The sequence below is a fragment of the Leptosomus discolor genome, chromosome 6 (assembly GCF_034619465.1).
Source record: "Leptosomus discolor isolate bLepDis1 chromosome 6, bLepDis1.hap2, whole genome shotgun sequence".
Lineage (NCBI taxonomy): Eukaryota > Metazoa > Chordata > Aves > Leptosomiformes > Leptosomidae > Leptosomus > Leptosomus discolor.
In genome coordinates, this window is record NC_141396.1 from 64400157 (window position 1) to 64427666 (window position 27510).

The 27510-nt window shown below is 47.0% G+C and overlaps 1 protein-coding gene across 2 annotated transcripts; it reads right to left on the minus strand.

The window, feature by feature from the left end:
- Nucleotides 1-621: 621 nt before the first annotated feature.
- LOC147415409 (coiled-coil domain-containing protein 13-like) lies at nt 622-26832 on the minus strand. Of its 2 annotated transcripts, XM_086467030.1 has the most exons (15): nt 26594-26832; nt 21794-21942; nt 19151-19293; nt 16145-16234; nt 15766-15882; nt 14436-14540; nt 12555-12719; nt 10874-11050; nt 9055-9252; nt 8464-8600; nt 6107-6190; nt 5180-5308; nt 2627-2781; nt 1317-1431; nt 622-781 (listed from the first exon to the last, which is right to left on the minus strand). In XM_086467030.1, exons 1-15 carry the CDS (start codon nt 26830-26832, stop codon nt 622-624), a joined length of 2163 nt encoding a protein of 720 aa, XP_086323156.1. The 2 variants fall into 2 exon arrangements, with proteins under 2 accessions (XP_086323156.1, XP_086323157.1); XM_086467031.1 differs by lacking the exon at nt 6107-6190.
- Nucleotides 26833-27510: the final 678 nt, after the last annotated feature.

Here is a 27510-nt window from a genome sequence, read left to right on the forward strand (position 1 = left end):
ACTGAGTTTCAGAAAACTCTGCTGCCAGTATGGTCAAGCAAAGAAGCAGGTTGGAATGGTGAGTGGAGGCCCCCCCGAAGTTCCCTTGTGGTATTCACAGGCCAGGCTAACCCACTCCCTCGGCACTTAAGCCCTGCAGAGAGCTGAGACAGGCAGGTGTCAGCGTGCTGATAAAAACCAGCATTCAGTTTGCTCCTGGCCTGACTTTGGAAGGGAGCTGGCATAACTTTGGTTTAGCGAATGCCTTTAGGCGCTGATAAAGGCAGCAGCATATTCAATATTGAGCCCTCTCGAGGGAAATTCTGTTGAAACTACGCGGGGGGAGTCTTGCCCCCACCCCCCCCAAAAAATCACACTGCGGAATTGCAGCTTCCGAAACCTGCGGCATGTGCAGCCTGGGAGCCAGCTGCTCACTGGCTCTTAACAGGCAAAGCTTGCTGACACACAGAACCTTCCCTCTTTCTGTGTTTCCTCTCCATTTCTCATCCTCGCCTGCGGACGCTAAAGAAATGACACGATCCGAGGCTGCAAAACTACACTGCCACTGCATTTCAAACCACGGGCACGATGCCGGAGCTCTCTGTCCCTGCTTTGCAGCCCAAAGGACTCTGAATCTCTTGCTTAACTCTTCTGCTGTTTCTGCTGCCGAATGGCCTGTAGAAAGATGTCCTTCACTTGGTCCATTGTGTCTTGAAACAGTTTAAAGTCTTCCTCTTTCTTTCTCCCAGCAGCCTCCAAAGCATCCTTCAGAGCTTCGTTCTCAGCCAGCTGGATCACAAGCCTACGAGGAAACAAAAGGGAAACTTTCATGTGAGCCGCGGAGCTTCAAAGCAAATTAGAACAGTGCTTCAGCTCTGGGGGAGAAAACAGAGAAACACATGCTCTCTGCTCGTTTTATGACAGGCATGAGAAAGAGCAGACTTAACGCTTGGTCCTTCTCTCTTTGAGACAGGGTATTAGATGACCAAGATACTTTTCAGATCTGTTTTGTTAAAGATTGTCATTTTATTTTCACTAACAAGCTTGCAATCGACGCACAAGGAAAGAAAAGGGAAAAAAAAAAAGGCGTCGTCCTTGCACGTGTTTTGTGTTGCTTAATACTTGCATTAGCTTAACTCTTCTGGATATCGGTATAATTACGGGGAAATTTGTGTAAGGATGACCTAGACAAACTCAAACCAGAGGATCTGCCGTTTCTACAGAGTTTGCTAGGTTTTCTCTTCTGAGGAGCGGGTGCAGGTAGTGCCACTGCTGGAAGGACAGCCATGAATTGTAGCTATTGTAGGTAACCCAGCACGGAAAGAGGGAAACCGTACCTTGTGCTCAGCTCCTCTACCTGCGATTCCAGAGGCAACTTGGAGTGCTGGGCTGCAGAGGGCTCCTTCCTGCCACCCACAGTCAAGGGGAGCCTGGAGTGACTCGCAGACGGGCCTGTCGATTTAATCACGACATGGAGTTTTAGGAAAACATTGTCACGGGTAGCGCACTGAGTAAATATCAGGAAACGGTGAATCAGTGCTAAGGAATCTGTTAAGTTCTATGTATATCCATGAAGATACCGCAAATGTATAGGACAGGCTTTTATTTTAATCTCCTTTCAGCAAAACGCAAACACGATGAGTTTGCACTGCAGGGCTAAACGCAGGAATGTGTGTGCCTACCTGTTTAGAGCAGAAAAAAATCCAAAATATTTAAGTGGCGAAAAAAAATGGATGAGAGAAACAGTTGAAAAGGATTATTTTAATGTTTATCTTGTCGTTGTGTTGCCTCCCGAATGCCCGTGATAACGTTTGCGTGTGGCACACGCTTCTGTTTTGACCCCCAGCTCAAACACTGCCCAGGGTAAGTGCAGGAAAGCACTTCAACGTGTACTTCAACCTAAGGTTCTGATTCAGGAATGCTCCCCTCATTTCAAAGGGACACGGGACCTTTTTTTTAGGGTTAGAGGGAAAATACGATTCGAATTTACTGCTGGGATGGGAGGAGCAAAAACCCTGGGGTCGGCCAGTGAACGCCTGCAAGGGAAGAAGGCTCAGAGGAGACAGGCAAGGACGATGGGCTCAGGAAGCTCAGAAAAGAAGGTAGAGAGTGACCACAGCCGTTGTAGAGGATGCTGAACTCCCCCAACCAACAGCAAGGGGGCCGGAGGGTGGTCTTTGCTGCAGACAAAGGGCTGATCAGTCGAGTAAATGGGAATGGGCTTCCCTAAAACGACCAACAGAGCCTTGAGCCAGCCACTGACAGGCCTTAAATTGGGATGCGTCCTTTTAATTCTGCTCTTAACCTTCAGATGAATCTCTCGGGCAGAAGTGCACAGGGAACACAGCAGTGGGCACGGCGGCAACACAGAGCAGTGTCAAGTTTGCTCTGTAGACTGTGATCCCGTGGAAGAAAACACGTTGCAAAAGTCCTGCTCCCACTTAAATCTGTGACAAAATCCTCTTCAACTAAGTGCGGCCAGGATTTCACCTCCTGGCTTGGCCCACTGGCTTGAGTCGGTCCAAATCGCGGTGTGTAAGTTCAAGCCCTTGTGGAGGTTTGACAGATAAAAGAGTCCAAATGTTGTTGCTGTCCATTAACCACGGTGGGACGGGGGACATAGGTGCAGATAAGGGCTCCACCTCACCTGCTTTGCTCCTCAGGGGGGGTTTCTGTGCGCTCCTGTTCCTCCCTGGGTCCTTTTGCAGTTTTTCAAGCTGCTGTTCCAACACGACACATCGCCGCCGCTCTTCCTGAAGCCTCTTCTCAGCTTCTAAGGCTTTGTCGCTGCCTTCCTCCACCCTGATGGGCAAACAAAGGTGGTTCAGCTTATTTATTTCACGACTAGCAAGCATCAGTCAGTCTTGATACTCAATCCTTCAGGCTGCACAGCTCCCAACAGAGGGAAAAGGAGAATTTTCCGTGCACCCACAGGCAGAAATCCCAGCACAATTGTTCCAGATGTCATCCTCCAGATTTGCCCACCAGACTTAACTAGTGAGTACAGTGAATGGAAGTTGCCCAGGTCCCTTAACACTGGCTACTCGGGTGAACTGACCACTCAGACGAGCAGGCAAGCTGCAGATTGCTGAGGAGAGATCTTTTATTACAGGAATCATAAACTGTGGGGTTTTTTTAAACACTCCAGGAAAATTTGGAAGGAAAATAGTTTATAAAACCGCTGTCTCGTATTTAGCTGTTTTGCGTCAGTTATCTGCAAGAAAGAAAAGAAACTTGACGTTGCTTTTAATAAACGTGGCCCTTAGACACTACTGTGGAAGGGAGTGAGTGGAAAAGAAACGGATGGTTCACGCTGCAGCACAGAGCAGAGGGGCAAAGTGCCTCAATTCACCCCAAAAAAACATCTTAGAAAAGCAACTACAAAAAATTTGACATGCGCCCACAGCTGCAGTCAGTGGTGCATCTCCTGGTACCAAATGATTTAAAGGAGTTTAAAGCTAGAGAGAAACCTGAATTGACTCGCTGTGTGGTATAGTGCAGAATAAAGGAATTTCCTTCTTGACCCCACGGGTGATAGCTGACTAATCCCTGAATCAAAAGGCTGGACCAGTCTTATTTCCCTCCTAGTTGGCATAGCTAAAAAAACAATATTACGACTGTGATAAAATTATATCGCTATCTTAAAAATCTAGCTACAGGCAAGACTCTGACCTCCTGTGGCAGCAAATTACCAGACTGGTGACGTGCTATGAGAAATTGTGTTTCCCTCGGTGGTTCTGAAGTCACTAAACTTTCACTTGACCAGGTCTTCCCCCAGCATCCACAACCAGCGGAGGAAAAACGACAAGGCTAGCTGGTTTTTATTAAATCTTCTGCCAATATGAATAACAAACTAAAACGTTCCTCTGGCTCTTCCCATTCCCCCAGCAGGGCCCAATCCTCCGAACCCTTTACGTTCTGCTCCGCAGCGACTGTGCAGCCCCGTCCTAAATCCTGGCAGCTGCTGTTCAAAACCACCACTCTTGTAACCCTTCCCAGTGCTCCTCTCTTGACTTAAGCACTACGTGCACTGCTTGAGCTTCGCTGCCCCACGCTCTGACAGGGGAAGAGGAGGAATGCACCATTTTATTTTTTTTTACACATATTCACGTTGAAATGTGACCGGGTGCTCTATTATCCTGAGGTCCTCCAAGAGTTATTGCACGCGGTCTCACGGAATTTACTTTACCTGCAGGAGCTCTTGATAAATGTGCCGTAACTGTGGAGGTGCTGAATCATCAGTCTGCGGTACGTTTTACAAGCGACTCTGCATTTCATTGACTCCACGTTCTCCGTGACCCCACGTTTGTGATGGCCCCATTTCAGCCATCACTCACACCTCCATCCTCCTCTAATTGCATAGCTCTATTACACTCACCGGACTTACAAACAGGAATAAAAGTCTCCCCGTTTGTATTTCCAGGATTTAGCCCTTAAAAGCACAGGGGATGATACCTTTACCACAGTTACCAAAAAACGTGTTTTCCTGACTGCGATGAATTGTACGGCACAAAAGCCAGACAAGCGAGGAATGGTAACTAGCGTAAAATCACGCAAGCAAATAGGGCCTGTTGTATTCAAAAGTGCACAGACAAACACATACCTTCCCACAGGCTGTAACGCAGATTTGGGAATCTAATAATATACGTACTCTAACTGCGAAAAAAAGCAGTAGCTAGAAGGTATGTAGACAGAAAAGACTTTGCTTCCTGCCCTCCTAAAACTGGCTTTTAACACCATCTTAAATTGAACTGAGTAATAGAAAAGAAAAAAAAAAAATCACTGCTATGCTTCAGTTAAACCAGAAGGAATTCATTTAAAAGAGGATACAGCGAAACTTAAAAGAGTGTGAATCTGGCACAGAAGTCAGATTGTAACTATAATTACAGTATTTACTACTGATGAATAATATTGCTGCCTAAATCAGACCACACACATAAACACACGAATTTTAGTTTTATCTAGGTGCAGCAAGCTTGAAGACGACACTGTTTTCTCTGTCCTTTGTTCTAAAAGAATAATAATAATAAAAATGAATCATCAACTAGGCGGGGAAATTGAGCAGAAAAAATTTAAAAGCCCCTCTTGAGGGAAAAGCTCACGCTGGCAGCGTGGGGGTGCACCGTACAGCCTCTCCCACGTCTCAAGCGCTCCGTCATCGCAGCATCCCACAAAGGATCCTGGCGGAATCAGCCTCTACCTTTTCTGCAGCACAGTGACCAGCTCCAGGAGCCTGTTCCGTTCCACTTCAGCAGCCTGGCAGAGCGCCTTGTGCTCTGTGACCTGCGTCTGCAGCACCTCCAAATCCGGGCTGTCAGCGCCAGCGAGCCTAAAAGCAGCAGAAGCGTAGAGAGTTTGTTTCCCATTTCAGCAACCAAAGAAATGAAACAAAGAGGGGATTTGAAAACCCTATCAAAATACACTCGTCTGAAGACTAAGCTAGAATGCAGAGCCAGGCTCCCTACCTCCCCCCAGCACCAATCTCTACGCTGCAATAAAGGAAAGAGAAAGATTTGGAAATAAAGCCACTGTGAGTTTCACTAGAAAGGGGTTTTCCCTCGCAAGGAGGCTTCCCCTTCCCATCACCCCTGAAACCAAACTTCCACCCCTGAGCAAGCCACGATCGCTGACTCTCCTCCCTTTGCTACTGCCCAAGTAAAACAAGCCTGTACGTGGGCTCTCCAAAAGCTAAGCCTTTAAGCGGCACGCTGTTGATTTTCTCCCACTGAAAGGCTTCAGGCAGCATCAGTACAACGGCTGTTCTTGTGCCTGATACCTGACGAAAGGAAGGGGCAGTTTTCCCACGCATCCCATTATTATGTACTTCATCACTTCTCCCATCTCTCCCTGCAGGAGTATTCAGGAATATGTCCTTTAGAGCAAAAAGCAGGAGAAAACGTGGTGACTGGGGGTAAAAAGGGAAAAATGGGATTTATGGGGAAATAAAACTAGAAATCGATTAAAAAATTAAGACAGCAAGAAGACATTAGAGCCTTTGGCAGCAGGTAGGAAAGGACGGTGAAAGAAGCTGTTCACAGCACCAAGGCAGACACGGACAAGGTTTGCCAGCAGCTCGCGGAGCGTGGCGGGAAACCTCCCGTGTTTTCGAGGAAGTTGATGCACGTACCTTCCAGGCGTGAGGTTAGTACCGGGAAGGAAAGGCTGCGTGGCGGCGGACTCGACAAGCGTATGGCCCATCTTGGACACTGTGCTGGGAGGAAGAAAGCTTTGTGAAGCCCTGAGCTCTCCAGAGGGCAGTCGTCCAAGAACTCCGGACCTTTTCCAGTGTCTGTGTTTATTGCTGCCTTGTAGGGAAAAATCTCCCAGAGCCTCCTAAGTGGGTATCACTCCGGCTCTGCATACACAATAGCTCAGCTTGCTCCCCGACTCCAAAACACTGCTGCAAAAACACCTCGTGTCTCCGTTTTAGGCAAAAACTACCGGGCAGCGTTCGAGCTCTGCGCTTCTGGGGATACTTTGCTGGCCCTCCAGACCGGCCTGGAGGAGCTCCACGGCACAGAGGAGCCCCACAGCAGCTCGTGAGCAGGAATTTCTCTCGATCCCGCTTGGCTCCAGCTGAGCACGCGGCCACACAGGCGGCCACTGCTGCTCTGCTGCCTCAGACCCTGGCAGGGAGCACCCTCATCTTGCACCTTCCCCCACTAGGATGAGGGACAAGCACAGGTTACTGTGCATGTTTTACGTGCTTTCACAACCAACAGAACCCCTGCTCTGCAGCCACGTGCGCAGCTTTTCTTTCCAAATGCCCTTTAAAAGTACCTTTATACAGTTTTCTGAACCCTTCTGCTTTGTGGAGACGCTCAGGAAGAGCTGCCAGGCTTACTGCTGCAAGAGGAGGAGTGAACTGGTAACACGAGAGTATCGCCTCCACTCTGGATGAGTTTTATGCATAATGACAGGTGTGCTTGGGAGGTAAAATTCAAGTTTTCCAAACTTGAGCTCCGCTGCCTCAAGGCAAGTCCTCCACGTTTCCTTGCCTTTAGGCTGCAGCTAACAGAGGATAAAGCCTTCGTATTGTGGAAGAGGCAGAGCTGCCTTCCAGGCTAGGAGTGGTTAACCCCCAAAATCAAGCGAAGGCTGATAACGACAGGAGCGGCCCAGTCTAACAATGCAGACTTTTATTTCGACATCTCCGAGGGGCTTTAGCTCCTATTTATAGCATTTTTCGTGTCATCTTTCCTGATAGGAAAAGATGATTCACTAAAGTAAAATGAAACAGAGAGTTCATCAGCATATTAAAGTTAATGGAAGGAGTGAGCCCTGCTGACCAAGTCATTAACGGCTCTTGCAGTTCTCAGACTCCCTCGTTGCCCACCTGACAGGTCAGCTGGTTTCGTGACCGAGCGGTGCCGGCCACGTACACAAGCAGTCAGTTATGCATCGCACTTAGCGGTTTCTACAAAGCCATTACCCAACCTCGTTTTCCCACTTGCCTTCCTGCTTACCGTCAGCAGCCCTACGAAGTAAAAAAGTGGCTAAAATGCAGATTTGCTCCGTGAGAGCACAACTTCTGCAGAGTTAGAGGTGGGAGAATAAAGCCAGTCAGAGGGGTATAGCAGTGGAGATGCAGGCACAAAGTCAGGATGCTCTAACTCTAACTCAAAAAGAGCGAGAAGAGCTTTTCTTAAATTTTGTAGTAAAGCTCTACTTAGACTCGGGGATACATCTGACGATTTACAAGCCAAATTCGGTGCCTAAAGTAATGTGGAATGTGAGTTAAAATTACAGAGAAGAAATCAGCTGCAATTTTACCTCGATGAAACATTCCCTCCTTCCTCAGAAGAGCAGTCTCAAATCTTTGCACCCGTGAACTCTTTAACAACAAACGCAGCATTTTAACAGGAAAGGATATAACTTACTGCAGTATTATGGTCCCTGTACCCAGCCAGAGCGAGCCAGAGTCACCCCCGTGTAAACAAAAATCAGATTTAGCGCTGTATGGAGCTTAGTGTGATTCACAGGGTCCTCAGCGCGGCTTTAAAAAGGGCGTTTGTTAAGAACAAATGATGCGGCGGGTTTTCAACGTTTCTGCAAGGAAATCCTAGTCAAAGCACATTGATCGATTTAAATCACGTGCCAGTGATTTAGTGCTCACCTAAAATGGCGTTGTGTGTTAATTCACCACCCTGCTCTCAGAAGTCTGCTCATTAGAAGCCCCGTTTCTCATAAGAGGGAAGAATCACAGGCACTTAAGCTAACCACATAGACATCCTCTGAGCTGCAGAAAGGGAATTAGCTGCGCTGCCATCATGCCAAATGCAGTAATGTCTGCAAGTCTGTGTATCTTTCTCTGTTCCAGGACGAAAGTCGACGAGATAACGTGATTAGAGATTCCCATATACTGTAAACAGGCTGCCACAGCTGTTGGCACACAGCACTTGTGGTTGGAGCCAACTGCCTGGGAAAACCACGCTTCTGAATAACTCCCAATCATTTTAAACATTGACATTGGGGGCTTCTTACCGAGCAGATCCAATCCTTCCAACCCGATTGCTGCCTGATGCCAGAGGCTTAAACAGAGTAAAACCTGGATCTTCCAAGGGTTCAGAAGGTGGTGGGTCAGCAGCTCCTGAACGGTCCCCTTGATGGGCAGATTCCTTCTGTTGATGTTGGAGCAGGTTATAAAACCAGTTACGCAGTTCAAAGGAAAATAGCTGCGTCCGTGCCTAATCAGCAGCTTAAGATCATTGCTACGAGCATGCCAGAAGGTTTGATTTACAGGACTTCCTCAGAAACTTTTCTTTCCTTTCTATCCATTGCAGGATGGAAACAACAAAAGTCAGTAAAAAGTTGCAATTTCATATGAAATCCTAAGGGGGCACACAGTGTTGCTCGAGAACCCGCAGCACAGCACCACCGCTACTGGTGCCAGCATGGCTGGTTTGTGTCCCTAACCCAAGTTTTACCTTGGGTTCAACGCTCTAGCTCCCATTACCGAGGGACCTGACAGACTGAAAATCTCACCGCGGCCCTCTGAGGGTGTTAGATCAATGGGAATAGATCTCAAAGGATTACAACGTGCGCTCCTCCAGCTCATTTCTTCTGGCTCTCTACCTGGAGTGCGAGTTGCCCAATCTCCTCTTCCAGCTCTTTAACCTTTGCCTCTCGTTCAGCCACCATCTGTCTGAGCTGCTCTAGAAGGCAGTTTTGCTTCTGAACCTCGCTGTTCAAGTGCTGCCCTAGCATCTGCTGGGACTCCTTGTTCTTCTCATCCTGCTGGTTCAGCTGCTCCTGCATTTGCTTCTGCTGGTTCTGATAACACAGAAACAAAGAGTGAGATACTGACTTTTGTACACAACGATCATTAAGACTCTTTGGGTGTTACACCCCCCAAGACAAACACCCGTTTAGGAATGCTGGGACAAGCCACTGCCCTGCCAAGCCCCTTCCTCAGCGTAAGCACGCTGATGTCACTAGTGCTGCTCCAAGAATCTGGTCCGTTACGTTTTAAGCACGAGATCACCTTGTCTTGCTCGTGGCGTCTGTGCCTTGAGAAGACTGCACAGCACATCTACGGGCAATGCCCAGACACACGTGGCTGGGTAAGGACCGTCCATCCCCACTGTGGGTCATATCAAGACTTTAGTGACTGGATGGTGCAAGTAGAAAAGACCTGAGCAATTGAGAGATTCAGCTTTCTGGCGGGTTTGCTACTCGGTGTGGCAGAAAAGAGAGCACGAAAGGCTGGCCTTTGACAAAGAAGGTGACTTTTTCATAAATTGGATACGAGTAAAGCTTTCAATGTGCTTTTTGTGAAATTAGAACACAGTCAGATTGTGCAGTAGTGGCAGTAAAAGATGAGGGATGTATGAGACAACAGCTATGAGGCTAGGCTGCTTTATCAACGGGCTTTGGAGTTTTTCTCACACTGACAAATCTAACACTTGTTGGACAGTTTGTTCCGTCAAGCCAACCAACTGCAAGCAAGGTGCTTCTTTGATGTAAGGGATAAAACAAGTTAACCCTTCCTTCCCAAGGAAACTCACATCTTTCTGTAACGATTTTAGTGAGAATGCTCAGGCTGTGCAAAAGTGACCACAGTTATTTGGCTCCCCTGCAATCTGCCTAATCTGCTGGTCCGTACCCGTATTCCCCACGGCTGCCTGGTGGGCAGAAAGGCAAATGCCAGCTTAGTCATAAGCATGTCTTCGCTAAAACCGAGGTACAGAAGCAAGGAAATGTGATTTGAAACTTGGGAGGGGCTGGATCAGGAAACACAGAACTAACCCTACTAGAAAGTGGCATGTTTTCCACTCATGGTTTTTTATTATTGTAATTGGGGAAGACTATTTAGAATCATGGCAGGACGAAAGGATGCCGCAAGACCATGAGAGCAGCCATTTATTTCAGCATAACTGCACCTCGAGTCTCTGCTAAAACTCTTGGTTTCGAAGGGGCCAAATCCCCTCAGCTACTGCGAATGGGTGGGCACGTGGTTTAGTGCACGGGGTTCAGCTCGTGCGTTTTGGGCTGCGTCCCGCACCAAATGAGAGGGCAAGACGGCAGGCATTCTAAGGAAAAAAAATCTCTCCCAATGAGCTGAAAGCAGGACAAAGTCCAGCTTCCTGAGTCAGGAATGAAGCCCTTCCTACTAGACAATCCTACTTCAATGCTGCTGCAAAACGTTTCCTCCGATACTTGCAGCTTAGAGCCACTTTGCTGCAACTGTGTCACGCCTGGTGCCGTCTCGCAGCCTTTACACAACCCGAAGCAAAAGGGCTTTGGCTGACTAGGCAACCTCCGCTTGTCACAGTTTGATTCATCAGGCCCCTGTACACCTGAAGGTTGTCTGTGTCACCGTGTCATTAAACAACACCATGTTTCATCACCGATCTGCAGGGGCTGGGACCAACAGGAATAGCCAAGACTGTACCAGTAAGGCGTCTATGAGCTCATCGTCGTGTTTTCCTTTCTCCAGCAAGGTGACGATCTGTTCCTTCAGCGTCTTCACCTCGCTGCACAGCACTTTGTTCCTGGCTTTCGATGCCTCAAGTTTTCTTTTCACTTCCTCGTGACTTTTTTGGAGAGCATCGCGTTCCCCGCTGAGTTTCTGCAGTGATGCGAACACACCAAGGGAAATGACAGTGACAGCCTATCACCCAGCCCCAGGTGCTCTGGTGAGCTAAAGGAATCACCCAGCACCTGGGAGAACCTAAAAAAAAAATAGAGCTGGCATACCCCATCATCCCGAAGCAAGTAGAAATTACAAGTGCTACTACTCGCTGCCTGCTTGCCAGCATCAAAAAAAGGTCTGTCTGCTCAGGAATACGAGTGGACTAGGTTGCTTCAGTAAATGCCAGGAAGCAAATAATAATTTTGTGTTAAAATCTCATTCTGTAGGCTCCTGCTTTTTCATTTGCCTCATCATTCTCCACGGGGAAGCTCTCTTCCAGCCAGATACAGGGGGGGGATGCCACACTGTCTCCCAGAAGCTGCCCTTGGCATATGCTGCCCCTTGTGCCATGCCTTCACCCAGATGAAGCCGGCCAGGGAGCACGCTAGAAGTGAAGTAGTAACGGAGAAGTGCGAGGGAAGTTACTGTGAACGAAGCCTGAAACACAAAGGCACAAGTGGAACCATGCAGGCTACAGCTATTGAGGAAAGCCTTCCCTGTGCTGCGTGCCTGTAGCCACAAATCTTCTCTTTCATTCTCATGGCCAAGAGGGAAAGGTGGGCATCAGCCCATTGCTCATTTTGTTGCCCAGTTAAACTGTGGTGAGAAAAGCAGGAGCTAATCAAGCTCCGGGATGGTGCCAGGCAGCCTCTACGGAAGCGACTACAGTGAAGAAGCACAGGGAGATGCGCTTTGCTAACCTGGGTAGGTGCAGCTGACCCCAGCTACCCAGGTTTCTTGTGGACACAGGGCTACACATCCTTTCCACCTCGGGGTTTACCACGTGTGCCACTAGCTATAGCCTCCCTCAACCCCTCAACAACGGTTGCCCGTTTATTTTTGTGGCAATTCCATGTGACAGACAAACGGTGGGACCCATTTTCGGAATGCCTCTTAGAGGGCGTCTGGCGTCGCTCTCAACGTTATCCTCTTCAAATGTAGAAGGCCACAGCCACACAGATACGTGCGGTGTGAGGGGGACGTTTGTACTTAACACCACATGAAGAACGGCCAAAGGGTGAGAGGGATGCTACAGCCTTCGGATGCAGCTGTAGCAGGGATTTTCTCTGCGTCCACCTTCAGTACAAAGCCAGTACCAGCTGCATTGCAACCCAGGGCCTCCCTCCCTCTTTCCAACATCACCCATCAGGCACAGTTGTCAGATGGCCACATTTCAGGCCAGGCAGACGTATCTGACACACCAATCATGAAGCAGAGGGGAAGACCAAACCTTGTACTGCAGAGGCAGGCCTGGCCACGTAAGAGTGCGGTACCGAAAACACACGGGGAAGCCCTTTGCTCAGTCTGTGAACTACGGCAGGACTTCCTCCAGCAGATCAAATGGGTTCCTGACATTGTCTCCTGGTAGGGTGTAACATACACCCTGAAGGTCAGGCAAGTTATTACACACTATATACCCACACAGCTCAAGGTTTTTTACCTCCAAGGTTTCTTTCTTTTCTTTTTCCAAGCTGCGAATCTTCAGCAAGTTCTTCTTTTGGGCTGACAACTTTCTCGGATCAGTCAGTGCCAGCAATTCCTCATCAATCTCACTCAGTGATGTTCTGGTCTTGTTTTGACCCAACTGATTCTCCAGCTCTCGAACCTAGGGGACAATAATGACGACTCATCCAGAGGCTTTACCAGGGGTACAGTGGTCCAGCATCAAAGAGGACATCACCAAAAGGAGCTCAGAGTGTAGCATCATATTACTTCTTGACCTTATTGTGGTTAACTAACATAAAGCAGTGTCTGCTCTTTCAAATTTAAATTTGTTAGCTGCTAACAAAAATGCAGATGTCTACAGCATCTGTGCAGGGAGGAGAGGTGACACCAGACCTACAGGAGAGTCGGGACATGTGGGAGATCTGTGCCTTACTGGAGCCACGTGTGGAGGCCAGGCAGACACTCCAAAGCATCCTGAATGCCACTAAACACGTGTGGGCAACAGAATAATACCTTAGATCGCCTCTAAAAGGGCAGACACCCACTCACCCCTATACACTTAAGCACCTTGGTCTGTAGCAGAATCACCATCCAGGATGTCCACAATCCAAGGCACAGTTCATCAGCCTCAACACAGGTACCTAGCACTGGTCTAGATGTCTTGGGATACTGGAGACCCATATGATGCAGGATTTACAAGTCTCTGGAGAGATGACCAGAGGTCAGAGGGACACCCTATGGCATCTGGGCTGGCATTAGACACTTAGGTGCAGCCAAGTGAACTCAGCCCCTGCATCCCAGCTCTTCACCGCAGACTTCTTCTAGAGTCAGTAGAGGGAAACGGGCACTGCTACAGCACAGTTCCTCTGCCCTGTTCTGGAGGTGCCTCCCAAGAGGGGATGCACCTTTTGACTCAGTGACTGTATTGACAAGATCCCCACTGACTACACAAGGGGCCTGAGGAGGCTGGCTCAGAGAGAAACTTCTGCAGTACCGTAGAGTACAGTACGTGCAGTCTTCAGATGAATCCCAGCCAGGGGGTCTCATGGAAGGAAGATGTAATCGGCTCAAGGGAAAATTCAGTCAATCAGTGCAAAAATCAAAAGTTTGTGGGCATATAATTAAACAGCGGAAAAATGGAAAAATACGTATCAAATTGCCTGAGAGAAGTTTGATTTAAGATGGAGACAGAACTGCCTCCCTGTCTCCAGCCGACATTTCGGCTAGACTGTGCCCTTCAGGAGATTCAAGAGTTAAAGATTTTACTCAAGTTCCTGGGGGAACAACTTGAAAAACTTATCTGGCCTCAATTCTTCCCGTCTGACTTTAGGCACTGAACAAAGGTGTCCAAGTCAGAGCACAGACACTGGCAGGGCTCCTTCAACACTCAGTGGAGAGAGGCACCTTCAAACCATCCTGGGGTTTTAACTAGGCTGCCACAGCTCTCCAAGGTCCCTGAACTCTCTCCTTCAACAAAGATGTGAAAGATTCCCAGCTTAAACACTGAAACTTGCATGTTTGCAATAGACTAATTAAAATAGTTTGCAGGAACTCCGAAAGACACATCAACACATATTTAAAATTTAACACCCCACCTCCCCACACATATGTGCACACACACACATAAACATACCAAAAAACTATATAAAAGTTACCATAAAGTGTTTTATTCTAACAGTTGCTTCCTTCAACAGAGAAAAGGCTGGCCATCTATTTGCAGTAAGCACTGCAAAGTACTGGGATATGCCTTATAAGCAGGTACAGATGTTAGGAATTAGGTAAAGAAGAACTAAGAGTATCTTTAACTCAAACTGAGGGAACACCTCGACGTAGAAAGAGCATCCCAGACCCAGCACCACGCAGGGTCTTAACTCACCTTGCTTTGGAGAACAAGAATTTGCTGGGCTCGTCCACGCCAGCTGCCAGAATTGGTCAAGAGACTTTGAATATTCACATCGTCACCAACTTCATTTGCTAAAAGCTACAAAAAAGGGATGAACACCAACAATAAGGCTAGGCTCAAATACACGGGTTGGGGAGAGGGGAGGGAAAGCTACTCTTCCCAGCGGCAAACACAAAACACTGTATCTATAAGCAGGGGCCATTCTTTATCGCCTGTATCTGACCCCCTGTACCCCACGTGATGGAAGCTCTTTCAGATCGTTGCCACGGTACAGGGTGTTGATGCTTAGGAGGGGTTGGGCTAACGTGAATTATTTCACTTTGTCAGGTGGGTCATTCGGTATTTCGACGTTTGAGTAATATCCTTTGAGTTTTGAAAAACATGAATCGGTGGTTTGCTGCCTGCCGACGGGGAGGGTCAAATCGTACCATCCAGCTGGGCGTCAAACTGCGCTAGTGTTGTAAAAACGAGGATTTCAAGTTCGTCACCGAGGTTGACTAAGCGTTACTAACAGGTTTCCATATTATTTTTGATATCATGAACACTTAACCAGAACGAAACAGGAACAGAGTAGAGGTATTTTCTTAATACACACCCTTGCCACCAGGAATTGAGCCAATCTCTCTTGCACAGTTCTGACACAGCCACATTAACGAGAGCTAAAGTTAGTATGAAGAGCATTTAAATTATTTATAAAAAGGTCAGCAGAGTTCTATTTTTAGGACCATATCCTCTACTCTGATCCGCATTGCAGGTCTCTTCTGCAAAGTAATGAAACCCAAGGAAACAGAGCACATAGTAACACGTTAAAATCCATCACAAATCAAAGAGGAAAAGGTTACGCCGGATGTCACTCCAACAAACTGTTGTTTAAACATGTGCTGTAGTTCAAGTGTGGCCTTTAATCCCGTTGACTTCCACGGGACCGAAGCCTACGCTGAAAGTCAATACACAATCAAACGTTTCGGAAAGGAGGAATGGGCCTGAACGTATGCTGCAAGTCAGTCACAAACCTATTTGGCTGAACTGGGACTTATAAACCTTCAAGAATCTGAGCCCATCGTGGCAAAAGAAATACTGGACGCAGGCATCCAGCTATGGTGGCAGAGCATGAAGGCTGTGTGTCCACGTGCACGCCTTCCCAACGCAACCACTACACCCCTGGATTTTCTTACCTCCTTACACTTCACTGAAATACTTCATGGAGGTTAATCAAAGCTCAACAGAAAAGCAGCTTCCTGATTTCCCAAGAATATACCTCTCGCACGGGATCCCAGCCACAGACTCTGTCCTGCAACAGTACCTTTTGGGTCATCTTCAGCTCCTGCTTTGCAGACTGGAGTTGGTTACGATACTCCATCACTTTGAAGTTGGCTGTGGTTAATTTTTCTTGCAATGCTTTCACCTCTGGACTTTCAGCCTTTGAAGAGAAGAATGTACTTGGGGAGAACGGAATCCTCAGGGAAAAACTGAAGTGATTAAGATCCACAGACCCATCAGGATCGCAGAATCTTTTTTCCCCAGACCCATGCAAATGCCTTCCCTCGTTTTTGGGGTCACAGAGAAGGTACAAACAGAGCAAATTGGTTATAAAACTAGTGACACGGGTACATCCTTGTCATGAGGAAAGGACTGTGCAATGGGAGAGAACTAAATTTTCCCTTTTCAATTACAATTCGTACCAAGTTTCCTTCTATCATCTGCAGAATTGATTGCTTGATTCCTGCATCACCACCACCAAGAGAATGTATTTTTTCTATGGCTGTCTGTAGCTGGAAAAAAAAAAAAAACAACATTGTTATTATAGAATGAACACAGTGAAGAGCACATCTCCATGGAATAGTAATTAGTAAAAAAGTACAACAGCGGTTTTGATGATCCTGGATGTTTACTTACTCTAGAAAAAAAAAAAAAAAGTACTTCATTTTCCCCTTGATTTTTTAAACACAATCAGTAGGAAAGCATATACTTTTTTTCCTGAAATGCCTCCCAAAGAAGCACATGTTATTTTACTGTGGTATAACTTCAGTGAAAACGTCTCTGGATCCGCTGAGATGGGATCTGTTATCAAGTGTGGAGACTTCTGGGGGATTTTATCACCATAGGTTCATAAAGTAAGTGTTTATATACCTAAATGCAAATCCAGTACCGTACAGATCAGGATGCTGTCTCTAGATTCTGGATGCCAGTTTACCCATTTTGAAAGAAAATCACAGGATATTTCATAAAAAGCACATAGTTCTACTCACCAGAGGAACGTAAAAGGAGAAACGACTACCTAAAGCCCTATAGCTGAGATTCAGTAACGATGTTAAAGCTATTTTCTTTAGCTGGTGGCTCTAAAGTAGCATTTCTCAAGCCATGAAGGGTATCTCTCCTGTTGGTTGCCACAGCAAAGGCAGGCAGTCATATAGTCCCTCCTGGTCTGAATCATGCCCAATGTTGAGGTTGCAAAGACTTCTTACTGGAGGGGAGGGCAGGGAATTTGGAGCTGGAAAGGCCAGGAAGTGTTGCTTTAAAGGGCTGAGACTTCATTCTTTGAGGTGGGCGGGAAATCTTGACTATTTGCCCCAATTAAAGAAGGCTGTAAGGAGCAGCTTCTTCATTAAAGTGATACCAGGGGAAACCCGGTGTGTAACTCGGAGCCAGCTGCAACTTCACCCCTTCTTTGCAAGTCAGTCAATGGTTGGGCCACCCTTTCTATCCAGCTCATCAAGTCTTTCAGTCAATGGACTGAGAACGAGACATTTCAGCTAGTGGTGGCAGCTGCTAGGTCAAATCCTAAGGAAGCTTTCTGCAAACATCCATTTGCAGCCTATGTTTACATCTACCACCCTTTGCCAAGCGATTGCTCAACGGCCACACCTTCCATTTTGTTTGTGGGAATGTAGTCATGTTAAAACACTTACGATTTACATATTTTTCGGTCCTCATACGAGCAAAGAGCTAACAATTATGTAAAAGGACAGTGTTTTCCACTGGGGAAAGCGCATCTTGTGAGGCATTTGGAAGGTACCATCACCACAATTCATTTTGCAGAGCTTAAGGCATCAAGAAGTAGGCAGAGGGGATGAGATTCGACTCACAAATTAACACGTTCCTTGCTCTCGGCGTGGGTGTCTCTATAAAGAATGGAGTCTCGTCAATACGACCAGGGAAGTCTAATCTTCAGCTCACTCTACAGCAGACACCTACACTCCATCGAGTGGAGGGACTGACTGCACACTCGGTCTTGTTGCCCACCCACAGCTGTCTAGTCCCCTCGGAGGCATCCGAGGGTACCCCGGAGGCCTTCGGCTGCTCGCCAGCACTGCCTGTCCTGTCACGTCTAACAGCCCTGCAGGGATGTCTGAGAGGTCAAGTGACATCACAGACTGGACTTCTACGCTCATGTGTGGGCAACTGAATTGCACTTTAGCTGTCTTGGCTCTTCCTACAACCAATGGAAAAAGACGAGTGTGTCTAGACAGTGATCTTCTCTCTCATCCCTCAACATTTTTCATGGATACCTCCCACTGTCCACATCGCTTTCTTTTTACCCATCTTTTACATCTTCATATAGTTCTACTGAACAAGTAGAACCCACAAACTCAGCCAGTGACCATCAGTTTAGAGAAGAGCCACCCCAAATGAGGTTAGGAGAAAATACAGCCCATTGACCAGGTTTCAGCGGGTTCACGTTGCGGTTCATCTTTACCTCAGACGAGACAGGTTGCTGTGTTTGGGTTTGATTCTGATGGCGCTGGTGTCTAAGAACAGATTAGCTCATATCTAAAGTGTCCATCACTGCTCTGACCAGCAATTATTGCTTCTTGAAAATTTCTGTTTGCGTTGAGTTTGATTTCCTTTCCGGAAATGTCTGTGGGCCCTTCTTTTGGGTCAAGATCTGACGATATTTTAAGTTTGTGTTTGAATAACGGTCATTACAATGCTACAGTAGGGGATTATAACCAAGTGGATTTTACTTGAAATTATTCACGGCTTGCTCCCCTACTTGTGTGATTTTGTAGGTCCCCAGCTACACGGGATGTTTCTTAGCCAGCCTGCCAACTGTTTGACAAGACCCCTCTGACCAGAACGCTCTGGATTTCTGCAGGAGTCCTCAAAAATTTAATCTACCATTTCTTGATCTTTCAGGTAACTAGAGCACAATTCAGATAGAGGCACAATTCCTGATCAGAAGTGATTATGAAAGATGCAGTCAAAATGCATCTGTCAGCATGACAAATGTTATTGATCCATTGACATGCTGTCTCTGTTCTGGAAGTACTTACGCCAGAAAACAGCTTTCATTATGTGGATTAATAAAGTTTCAAAGAATAGAGTACCAATTCATGACTGGTATTAACAAAGTGGGAATGTAAGACATAATAATATGAAATTTGTACCTTCTCTCAAAAAAAAACCCACCAGAAAAATATCATTGCCATACTGTTAGAAAAGCCCTTGTGCTTCAAATCCAAGTGAACACCCTTTCCCAGCTGCTCCTTTCTGCAAAGGTGAAAACAGCTGAGGGCACACATCCCTCCTATCATGGACAGACATTACCAGAATTCAAAGCAAACACAGATTTAAGAGCAAATTCAAAATGGGAACATGAATCAAATCCAGTTTCTACAGCTCCTCTATCCCAAAGGCTGGATTTCTCTGGTTTAGCATGCAAAAGAGAACAAGAAAAAATGCCTCACTTCTCTCTCCAGCTCTTTGACTTTGTTATTCAGTTGCTTCACTTTGGCTTTTTCACTCTCAGCCTCGGCAGTTATCTCACGATTCTTTTTGGCCAATTCAACTATTTTAGTAGCTGCGACATCTCCAGCTAAACCAGCCGCCCCTGAAAAGTATACATAAAAGCAAAGGACATGTCTTAGAGGCAAGATTCAGCACAGATGACGCTTTTCTTCTCTGTCCAGTGCACAATGTTCTTTTATTGTCTAATCCATTTCTCTCAGAGCTGTGCCAGGCACTTAAATGAACAAGTGAGGGAAAAGAGGCGTCAGCGGCTCCAGCTGGATCGCCTGCTCCTTTCAGCCAGCATCACACTGTGGCTAGCAAAGCCACGTTTCACACTTCAGCAACAGCCACACATCAAAAGGCCACAACAGCGGTGGTAGCAACATTACCACAGAGAAAGGTTAGAGGTGTTTTTCTGCTCGCCACTGTGAAGGACAGTTACGAACAGGTTTTTGAGGCATATTACAGAAAAAGACAACGCTCTGTTTCGCACTGGTTGTTTACTACTGGAGGAGCTGCTGAAACAGAGGTGCGAACTTTTCTAGACATCTGTCCTAAAAGGTCAGGCACACTGTGACAGTTGGGCCCTGGATAAGGTCCAGGAAATGTCATTGTGCCTATTTATATGTCCCTTGAGATTATACATGGAGCCTTTACTGTATTACACGTTTAATTGCTCTTTTAAACTGGTACTTCATTCACCTCCTCAGCAGAGAGGGTTTGGTTAGTGTCACGGAGAAAGCAATCCCCAGGACTGGCTCGTGTGTCACTCGTGTTCTTGTGAACATCACAAAGGTCAAGAAAAGTTCTTGCACAAGTGCAAAACTAATATGATTGTACACCATGTCCATGGAAACCTCTAGCTCAGCAACGAGCACGACCCTGCAACAACAAATCCTTGGTGGGATAAATGAAGATGGAACTGGGCTCTCGTCATTCTTCTTAACTCTTCCATCCTCCTTCAGCGCTCTGAAGTAATGACTTTTCTACTGACATCCATGAAGATTATATTGAAGAACCAGGGTGAGATGCAAGGATGACAGATTACTCTGAAGTGAATTCTGAGTCCCACAAAACCCCTACAGACATTAAAGGGGCAATGCAGAATATAGCTGAGAACAGAATATGACTCTATATCACTATTTAAAACCCTGTGGAGAGCATAAATTTATTATTTTTAAAAGCATTTCCACTGTTCTCACTCCTTTATGTGATTTGTGTTTCTCTTCTCATCTAAAAGCTACTTTCTCCCTAGTTTTCATGACAAATAATGCCTGCTAAGGATCACAGTAAGTACTAAACTCACCAAAAGCCAGGCTGTTGCTTCCACGTGATGGTCTTCGAACACACTGTACACATTTAACCAAAGCTTTTAATTCCCAAACAATGTGGGCGAATCTCTTGCCACGATGTAGACAGGGAAGACAGAGGCACGAGGCAAACTGCTGCAAGCTGGCATACGAGTCAGCCAGAGAAGCTGCAACAGCACCCCTGGCTCCAGACCTGACCCAGTCATAGCTCATCGTGTCTCCTACATACAGCTAGAGAGAGATTCTACGAATTAAGGCGTAATTTAAGTGTTACTTATTTCTGCTTATTGCTGGTTTCCCCCTTCTCTATTAGCCCGGTCACCACCGCTGCCCTGAACAACAGTGGCACCCAGTGGAGGAGGTGCAACCTGCACAGTTCAGCTTCCCGAGGACACCCAAGCCACTTTAGAAGCTGGACTTTGCATTCCCCCAGCACCCTGCTCAGACCAACGAAAGGAGCCTCCACAAGGAATTTAACACCACGTAGCACAGAAAGCTGCAACGCTGTTCTTGGACATTAACAGAGAGTTTTCCAAGCCACGATTTCTACGAATCATCGGGTTTTGTGCCGATAATAGCAAGCTTGCGGAAGATCTGTAAGGAACAGAGGGCACTGCGCCCCCCAGAAGAGCGTTCTACTTCTTTTCAGGGACACATAATTATCAATAACACCTTAGGTCTGACCTGCCTGACTACCAGAAGTCATTTGGTCCTTTCCACAGCTCCCTGAGATGGGGAATAGCAGTATTCAGATTTTGCAGCTCATGGCACTGAAGGGGAGAGCAAGTGTACGTGCCATTCCATGCGTGAGTGCTGACCTGTCAAACCACCGTGAGGAACCTCCCTCTGCAAATAAAGCAATGAGACTCCTTACACGGGAGAGACAGGGATGTTCAGCAAACTCTGCAAATGCAAACCAGTGTCAGACCCTTGCAAGTTGAGGGAGCAACTCTGAGCGTTGACTAAATCTATACACCGGTGTCCAAGTATTTTCAAAGTTCGGAGGCAAGTGGTTTCAGTGCTATTGCAAATTCCTGCAGGCTCAACAGAGCTCTCGGTTGAGAGCTGAATTTTGATTCTTCCTGGCAAAAGCTTGTTACAGGAGTGGAAAGGGAGGCAACCAAAATATGACCAAAATACTCCTTTTTAACAGAAAGCAGGTGAAGAGATGTCACATGAATATTTCACTGCCCGGAGCTCACAATGACTCTGTCATCCTACCTCTATTGTCACCACCATCAAGCAAACACTGGTACTAACACAGCGAGAATACAAAGTTACCGTGCTTACCTGACAAAGCTAATCTGTCCTCCGGGATTTTTTTCTGGAGTTGCTTTATTTCAAAGTCTTTCTCTGTCAGCAGTTTGTATAGTCTGCAGTTCTCATCTTGGACCTCTCGAAGCTGATTCTGGAGCTGCTCGTTCTCAAGCTCAAGCAACCTGGGAAAAAAATAAGCCATAATGGCAAATGTCACTGTAATGTGCTTCAGATTCCAGGAGTAAAATAATTAAATGACTGTATGCTGGATGAGCTGAGTTTATCAGGAGTGAGTTTACTGAATTAAGCAGAATATCCTAAACCTCAGATCAGAACACCAGATGATCTGATCTATCCCTATAACTTATTTCTTCTTAAAAAATTCTGCACTTCCTTGTGTTGTCTGGGGCAAAACATCACAGAACAGGTACCTTTTCAGTGCTCTTGAGGTTACTGAATAGTCTTGTCTCACTCAGTCTTATGTATCTGGTTCCTCAGAGGAAATCAGAAGGGTTCACCATCCAGCATCCACGGCATCCAGGCTTTCCTTTCTGTACTTACCAAAGCTAACAGAAGCCAACAGTGCATCAGCTACAAAAGCTGCTGCTGAGGTTCTTGAAAAAGGAATGCTTCATAGCAACTCACAAAAGACCAATTTCCTCTGCCCCTATCTGATTTTCTTGGAACCCCACCAGGATGGACTGGCATCAGTTTGTATTTTTGGAATTCATTTAGAAACCAAGGCTATCAAAAAGCGCTCTGAACAGGAGGAAATAGCCTCTTGCTTCTCCTGTTCTTCGGTACATTGAGTAACATTCATGAGTTTCATCTCTCTGAGACATCCAGAGAATTAATCACTCCAATCTCTTTGCTGTCCTTACATGCTGGTACTGCAAAGGTAAAACCAAGAAGCTAAGGCCTCAGGGGCTCAACTCAATTGTGGGCACGCAGGCATCTATTTGAGATGCCCCAGGATTAGCTGAGCTCCCTACGTGAGGCCAGCAGCCACCACGCAGGGCTCTTGGGAAAACCTCTGGAGCCCAGGCAGAGAATTGAGAGCATCTCAGAGAGCGCTCGCCACCCCTGTGCGGACATCTGAGCCAACCCCAAGAATTACTACCATCCTCCAACTTCAAGCTGTCAGCCAGATCCCTCCAGACAGCAGCACTTCAGGATAGAAATGAACCTGTCTCCATCCCCCAGAGAGGGGGGATGTGCTAAGCGAAGTCATACTGACACCAATAGGTTTGGGGTAGAGATCCTGCTGGCTCAAGCCAGCAGCTCCCGTTCTGCCTGCCTCTGAGCTTCCTCTTTTCTCCCCTCTGACTTTCCAGGCAAGGTCCCACTCCATACACAGGGGTGTCTCTCTGTGAGCAGCAAGCCAAAATGCACACAAAAGGCCAAGGAGGTCTAGTCAATACAACCAGCGTCGCCTACAGACCAGCTGCCACTGTGGGGTGATGCAAACGGCTCTCAAACTGCCACGGAGTGAGCTGATGAGGGGACTCAGTTCAGTTACAGGTGCCATTTGGGCTGCCCACCCATCCCCCACCTGCTGAAGGGTGCAGACCTCCTGTGTCCTGGAAGTTCCCGATACCCTACAGCATCTCAGACACCATTAGACACCTAAGCCAGGCAGATGATTTGACCTCTAGATTCTTATTATCTACAGTGTGACTCTGAATGCCTACATTTTGGTGATTTAATCTGGAATAGTGTCCCACTCCTTTGGCCTACAGAGAGATTGCTCCAAACTACAACAGGAGTAAGTTACTTGGATGATCACAGAGACTTGGATAAAGCTCAGTTGTTACAGTATAGACCCGTGGCTGTAGACATATCCACAGCCAGACAAGTCAGCTACCTCAATAGTTACCTAAATCTTTTCTGTTCACAAGTTTTAGCAAGCTTTTTGCTCCAAGTGGCCTTTGGAGCTTTTAAGTGCATGCTCCCTACGTACACGTCAGCATAAATGACCCCTTAGAGCACTGCCATAACCAGCACGGTCAATTTACGACACGATTCACAATCCATCATTAAGAAATGCACTTCTGTTTCAAAGCTGAAAATCAAAGGGAGATCAAAGGCAGCTGTTTACAAAGGAGAAGAAAGCAAGCAGCAATCTGAGCAGAGAAAAGGCAAAACTAAGTTATTCCCACATGTACCACTCATAGAAGTGAGCAACCAAACTGCGCAGATCCAATTAGAGACACAGGAACAAAAAGACTTTTAACAGTGAGGGAATTAACGTGAAAAAAAAAGGTTCTAAGCTCTTAATACACCTGATCAGCAATGTCTTCCAAGTCATGACAAAAAGACCTTACAGTAGGATGGACAGAAATCCCAACTGCACAGAGCTGGAGTCTCCTCTGAGAAACTTCTCCATCCCATCCCTACATGTTACAAAGGAGGTAGCAGGTTGCACCCAAGTGGCTCAGCTACAGAAAGTCAGCCAAAAGAAACAGGCTGCAGAAAGACAACCCTTTTCACTCTCGTTCGAGGAAACAGAGCCAGGTGAAAGCTTATGAGCAAGGCCCAGGACTGGAAGTCAGGTAAGTCTCTTTCCCAACTCTGCTACAGATTCTCCATGTCATGGGGAGAATCACTTAAATACTTCAAACAGAGCAGGGAGGATAAAGTTACAGAAAGAACAAACCAGAAGGACACAAATGTCAGCTAAACACTCGCCTAAAAAAAATTTGGAAGCAGGATGGGAGGAAGGAAAAACGAACTCCCAAGGCGCAGAGGAAGGGAGACTTCAGAGAGGAGACCGTTTCCCAAGCGCTGCTATAAACAACGCTGACAGGCTGAAATCACTGCCACTGCAGACCATATGGAGCCCTGGTATCCTGGAACAAGTTTCTAACGTGTTGTCATGGGAATACTGCAAAGTACATCCTGGTGAATCCCTTCCAGAAGCAAATCCTGCCCAGATCGGATGCGCTCAGAACCACTCTGCTGCAGACGTACGTAAGCGAAGGACAAACCAGATAAATCTGCTACGCCTGCCATGGCAAACGTGGACTTTTAAGTCAGTGCCACTAAAGAGAGGAAGGTAACAGCTCTTGAATTGCTCAGACCTAAACTGCTGAACTGTAAGTAGCAGAGAACTGCTGGGATTCTCCTCTACTCTGCACCTCAGCGTGCGCACGCTGCACCAGGACGTGCTGTGGGAGCGCCTAAGCCTCTCCTCCACCAGACCAATCCACATCTCAACTGTGGGAATCAGCCTCTCACCCCATTAAAAAAAAAAGAAAAAAAGAAAGAAAAAATTTAAAAACCCCTCAGATCTCCAATATCAGAACAAAAAGTTGAAGGGGACAGCCGGCCGAGGTCAGATCAGAAGCAGAACTCGGCAAATCAGACAGCCGTGGCGCGGGCCCTATGGGTGAAGAAGACCATGGTACGATGCAACGGTGAGAGCATCAGTTTCTAGGGGGTCAGCCCCCCCGTTGCCCCACAGATGTCCTTTGCAGCATGAACTCTGCGTTCCCAGAAGGACCTGCAAGTTTCAGTGGTTCCCTGCACCTTCACAGAAGCTCTGCTGCCGCTTACGCACTGGGGCGTTGAAGGAAGCAATCCTCAGCAAGGAGCTGAGCAGGGCGTTGCCCAGAGTAACACAGAGGGGAGATCAGCGTTTAGGGCCTAATAAACCTTGGTGAGTGGCTTGATAAACTTTGGTGGAGCTGCCCTTCCCCACTGCGGGTTCTGGGAGGGGAAACTGTCTCAAAGGTATATGCCTAACTGTGGTTTTCCACCTGTGAGCTGTTGGGTTTGGCAGAGCTGCCAGCTCCTCCTTCCTGCCCCTCTTATCACAGTATCTCACCCCCATCGTGGGGCCGATAAAACAGTCTGTGGGCTTAAAGCTGTCACCTGGACCACTGAAATGCCTTGAGAGAAAAGCACCCTTGGCCCAGAAAGTGAAACCAGTTTCCGGCAAACAGCTGTACCAGCACAGCTGCAAGCGGGGAGCAGAAGCGGGAATTTCTTCAGCTGGCTTCCCCGCCAACACGGGGGTGACACGGTAGGAACGGCAGACATCTGGGGGATATGTCCAAATTCAGACTTGTTCTAGTTTGGAAAAATGATACTAATTGGGTCAGAGAGTCTGAGTATATCCTAGGAGGGGGACGAATGATCTGAGCTGGGGTTTCAAATCCCTGCTCCAGTGAACTGAATTACGCACTCAGCTCCAAACCCAAGATGGAGGGAGATCCACACCAGGACGTCCTGGTAATCCAGATACTACCCCCAATGGGTGAAGTAAGACCCAAACCCCTGTCCCCCCGTAAGATTTAAAACCCTACCTTATATAACCCTGTCAAGTATCTCAACCAGGAGCCAACTCCGTCTGCGAGACCCTCCCGTGCAGCTGGCTGTCTTCCGAGCTACGAAATCGGGTTATATCACAAAGACAGCCAGGGGAACGCTCTTCTGTGCTGCAGGCCTTTGGCTTGCACCCATTGGTTGCTTTGCCCTTACCTGCCTCTGGAAATTTCTCATGTAGGGCACTAGTTTGTTTTCAAGGATAGGCAGGAATGAACCAACAGTTCCGAGGATGTCAGTGATCCTGAGTGACTGGATTTTGTCAGAGGGCAGCCAGCTGCCCCTAGCCTGTCACGCTTAATCCCGCTGTCCTTCTGCTCTCTGTTTGTGAAACACTGATAATACAGTGCACACCACAACGCTCTGAGGATAAACATGTTAGGGACAGCGAGAGTCTCCTCAGGATAATGAAAGCCCAACATGTGAAGACATGACACAGGTTGTGTAAGAGCATATGAAAATAGAATTCTGTGAGTTCCTGAAGGAACGGTGCTGCTATGCCTTTACCTTTTGCTGTTATCTTCATTTACAGGCTGTCCTGTTTCAAACCGGTTTAGATCACTCGAGATTCCGAAAGTCTCCTCTGCGTTGCCATTGTCACCCTTCTGACTGTCCTGCTTTTCCTTCTGACTGTCCTGCTTTTCCTTCTTCCTCTCCATTACATTTTGCAGCCGCCTTTGCTGCTGTTCTTGATAAGCCTTAAACTGCCTTTTAAAATGTTCATCCGCTTTTCTGTCTGACTCCATTGTTTACTAAGAGCATAACAAGAAGAAAATAAAAGAGACAGAGATCAACATCACTTTGAAAAACGTCCTCTTCCAGCAGCTGCTTCGCCGTTTTTCTTCACTGACCTCTGTGTGATCTCCCTGCCACCGCCTCCTCTCAGCCACTGGGCTCTTCAGTCCCACTGCCTTGCTTCAAGGGCCTCTTCCCATAAATGGCTTTCAAATCGTCTTCAAAAAGGTTTTCGGGTCTTTTTCACTCTATCATTCAAAAAAGCAACGTTTTAAAATGTTTTTAAACAGATTCTGTTGAAATAAACATTTTTACAGAAGAGCAAGTTGGGGTCAAATCCATGCCAGCGTGGCAACCCCATTATACTGACGAAAGGGAACGCAGACTGCTTGCAACCATCCAGCCTTCCTTCCCACGTTTCAAGGAAGGTGGAGATCCCCCCGTTTTTGGGTTAATGTGGGAAGAAAGATCTCTGTTAAACCTAATTTTGGGGCACTAGTTGGCAAGAGCGTGGCTTACATCTTTCCCCCGATTCTCTAAGCATTAAGTGACAACATTAAAGCGATAACATCGCTACCTATTTCAATGTCTAGAGCTTTACTTAGCATGACTAAAGGCCATCAGGTTTCGAATTTATTCCAGCCCCCTCTCCTTCTGTTTGGCATTTACTGTCAGCAAAAAAATAATCG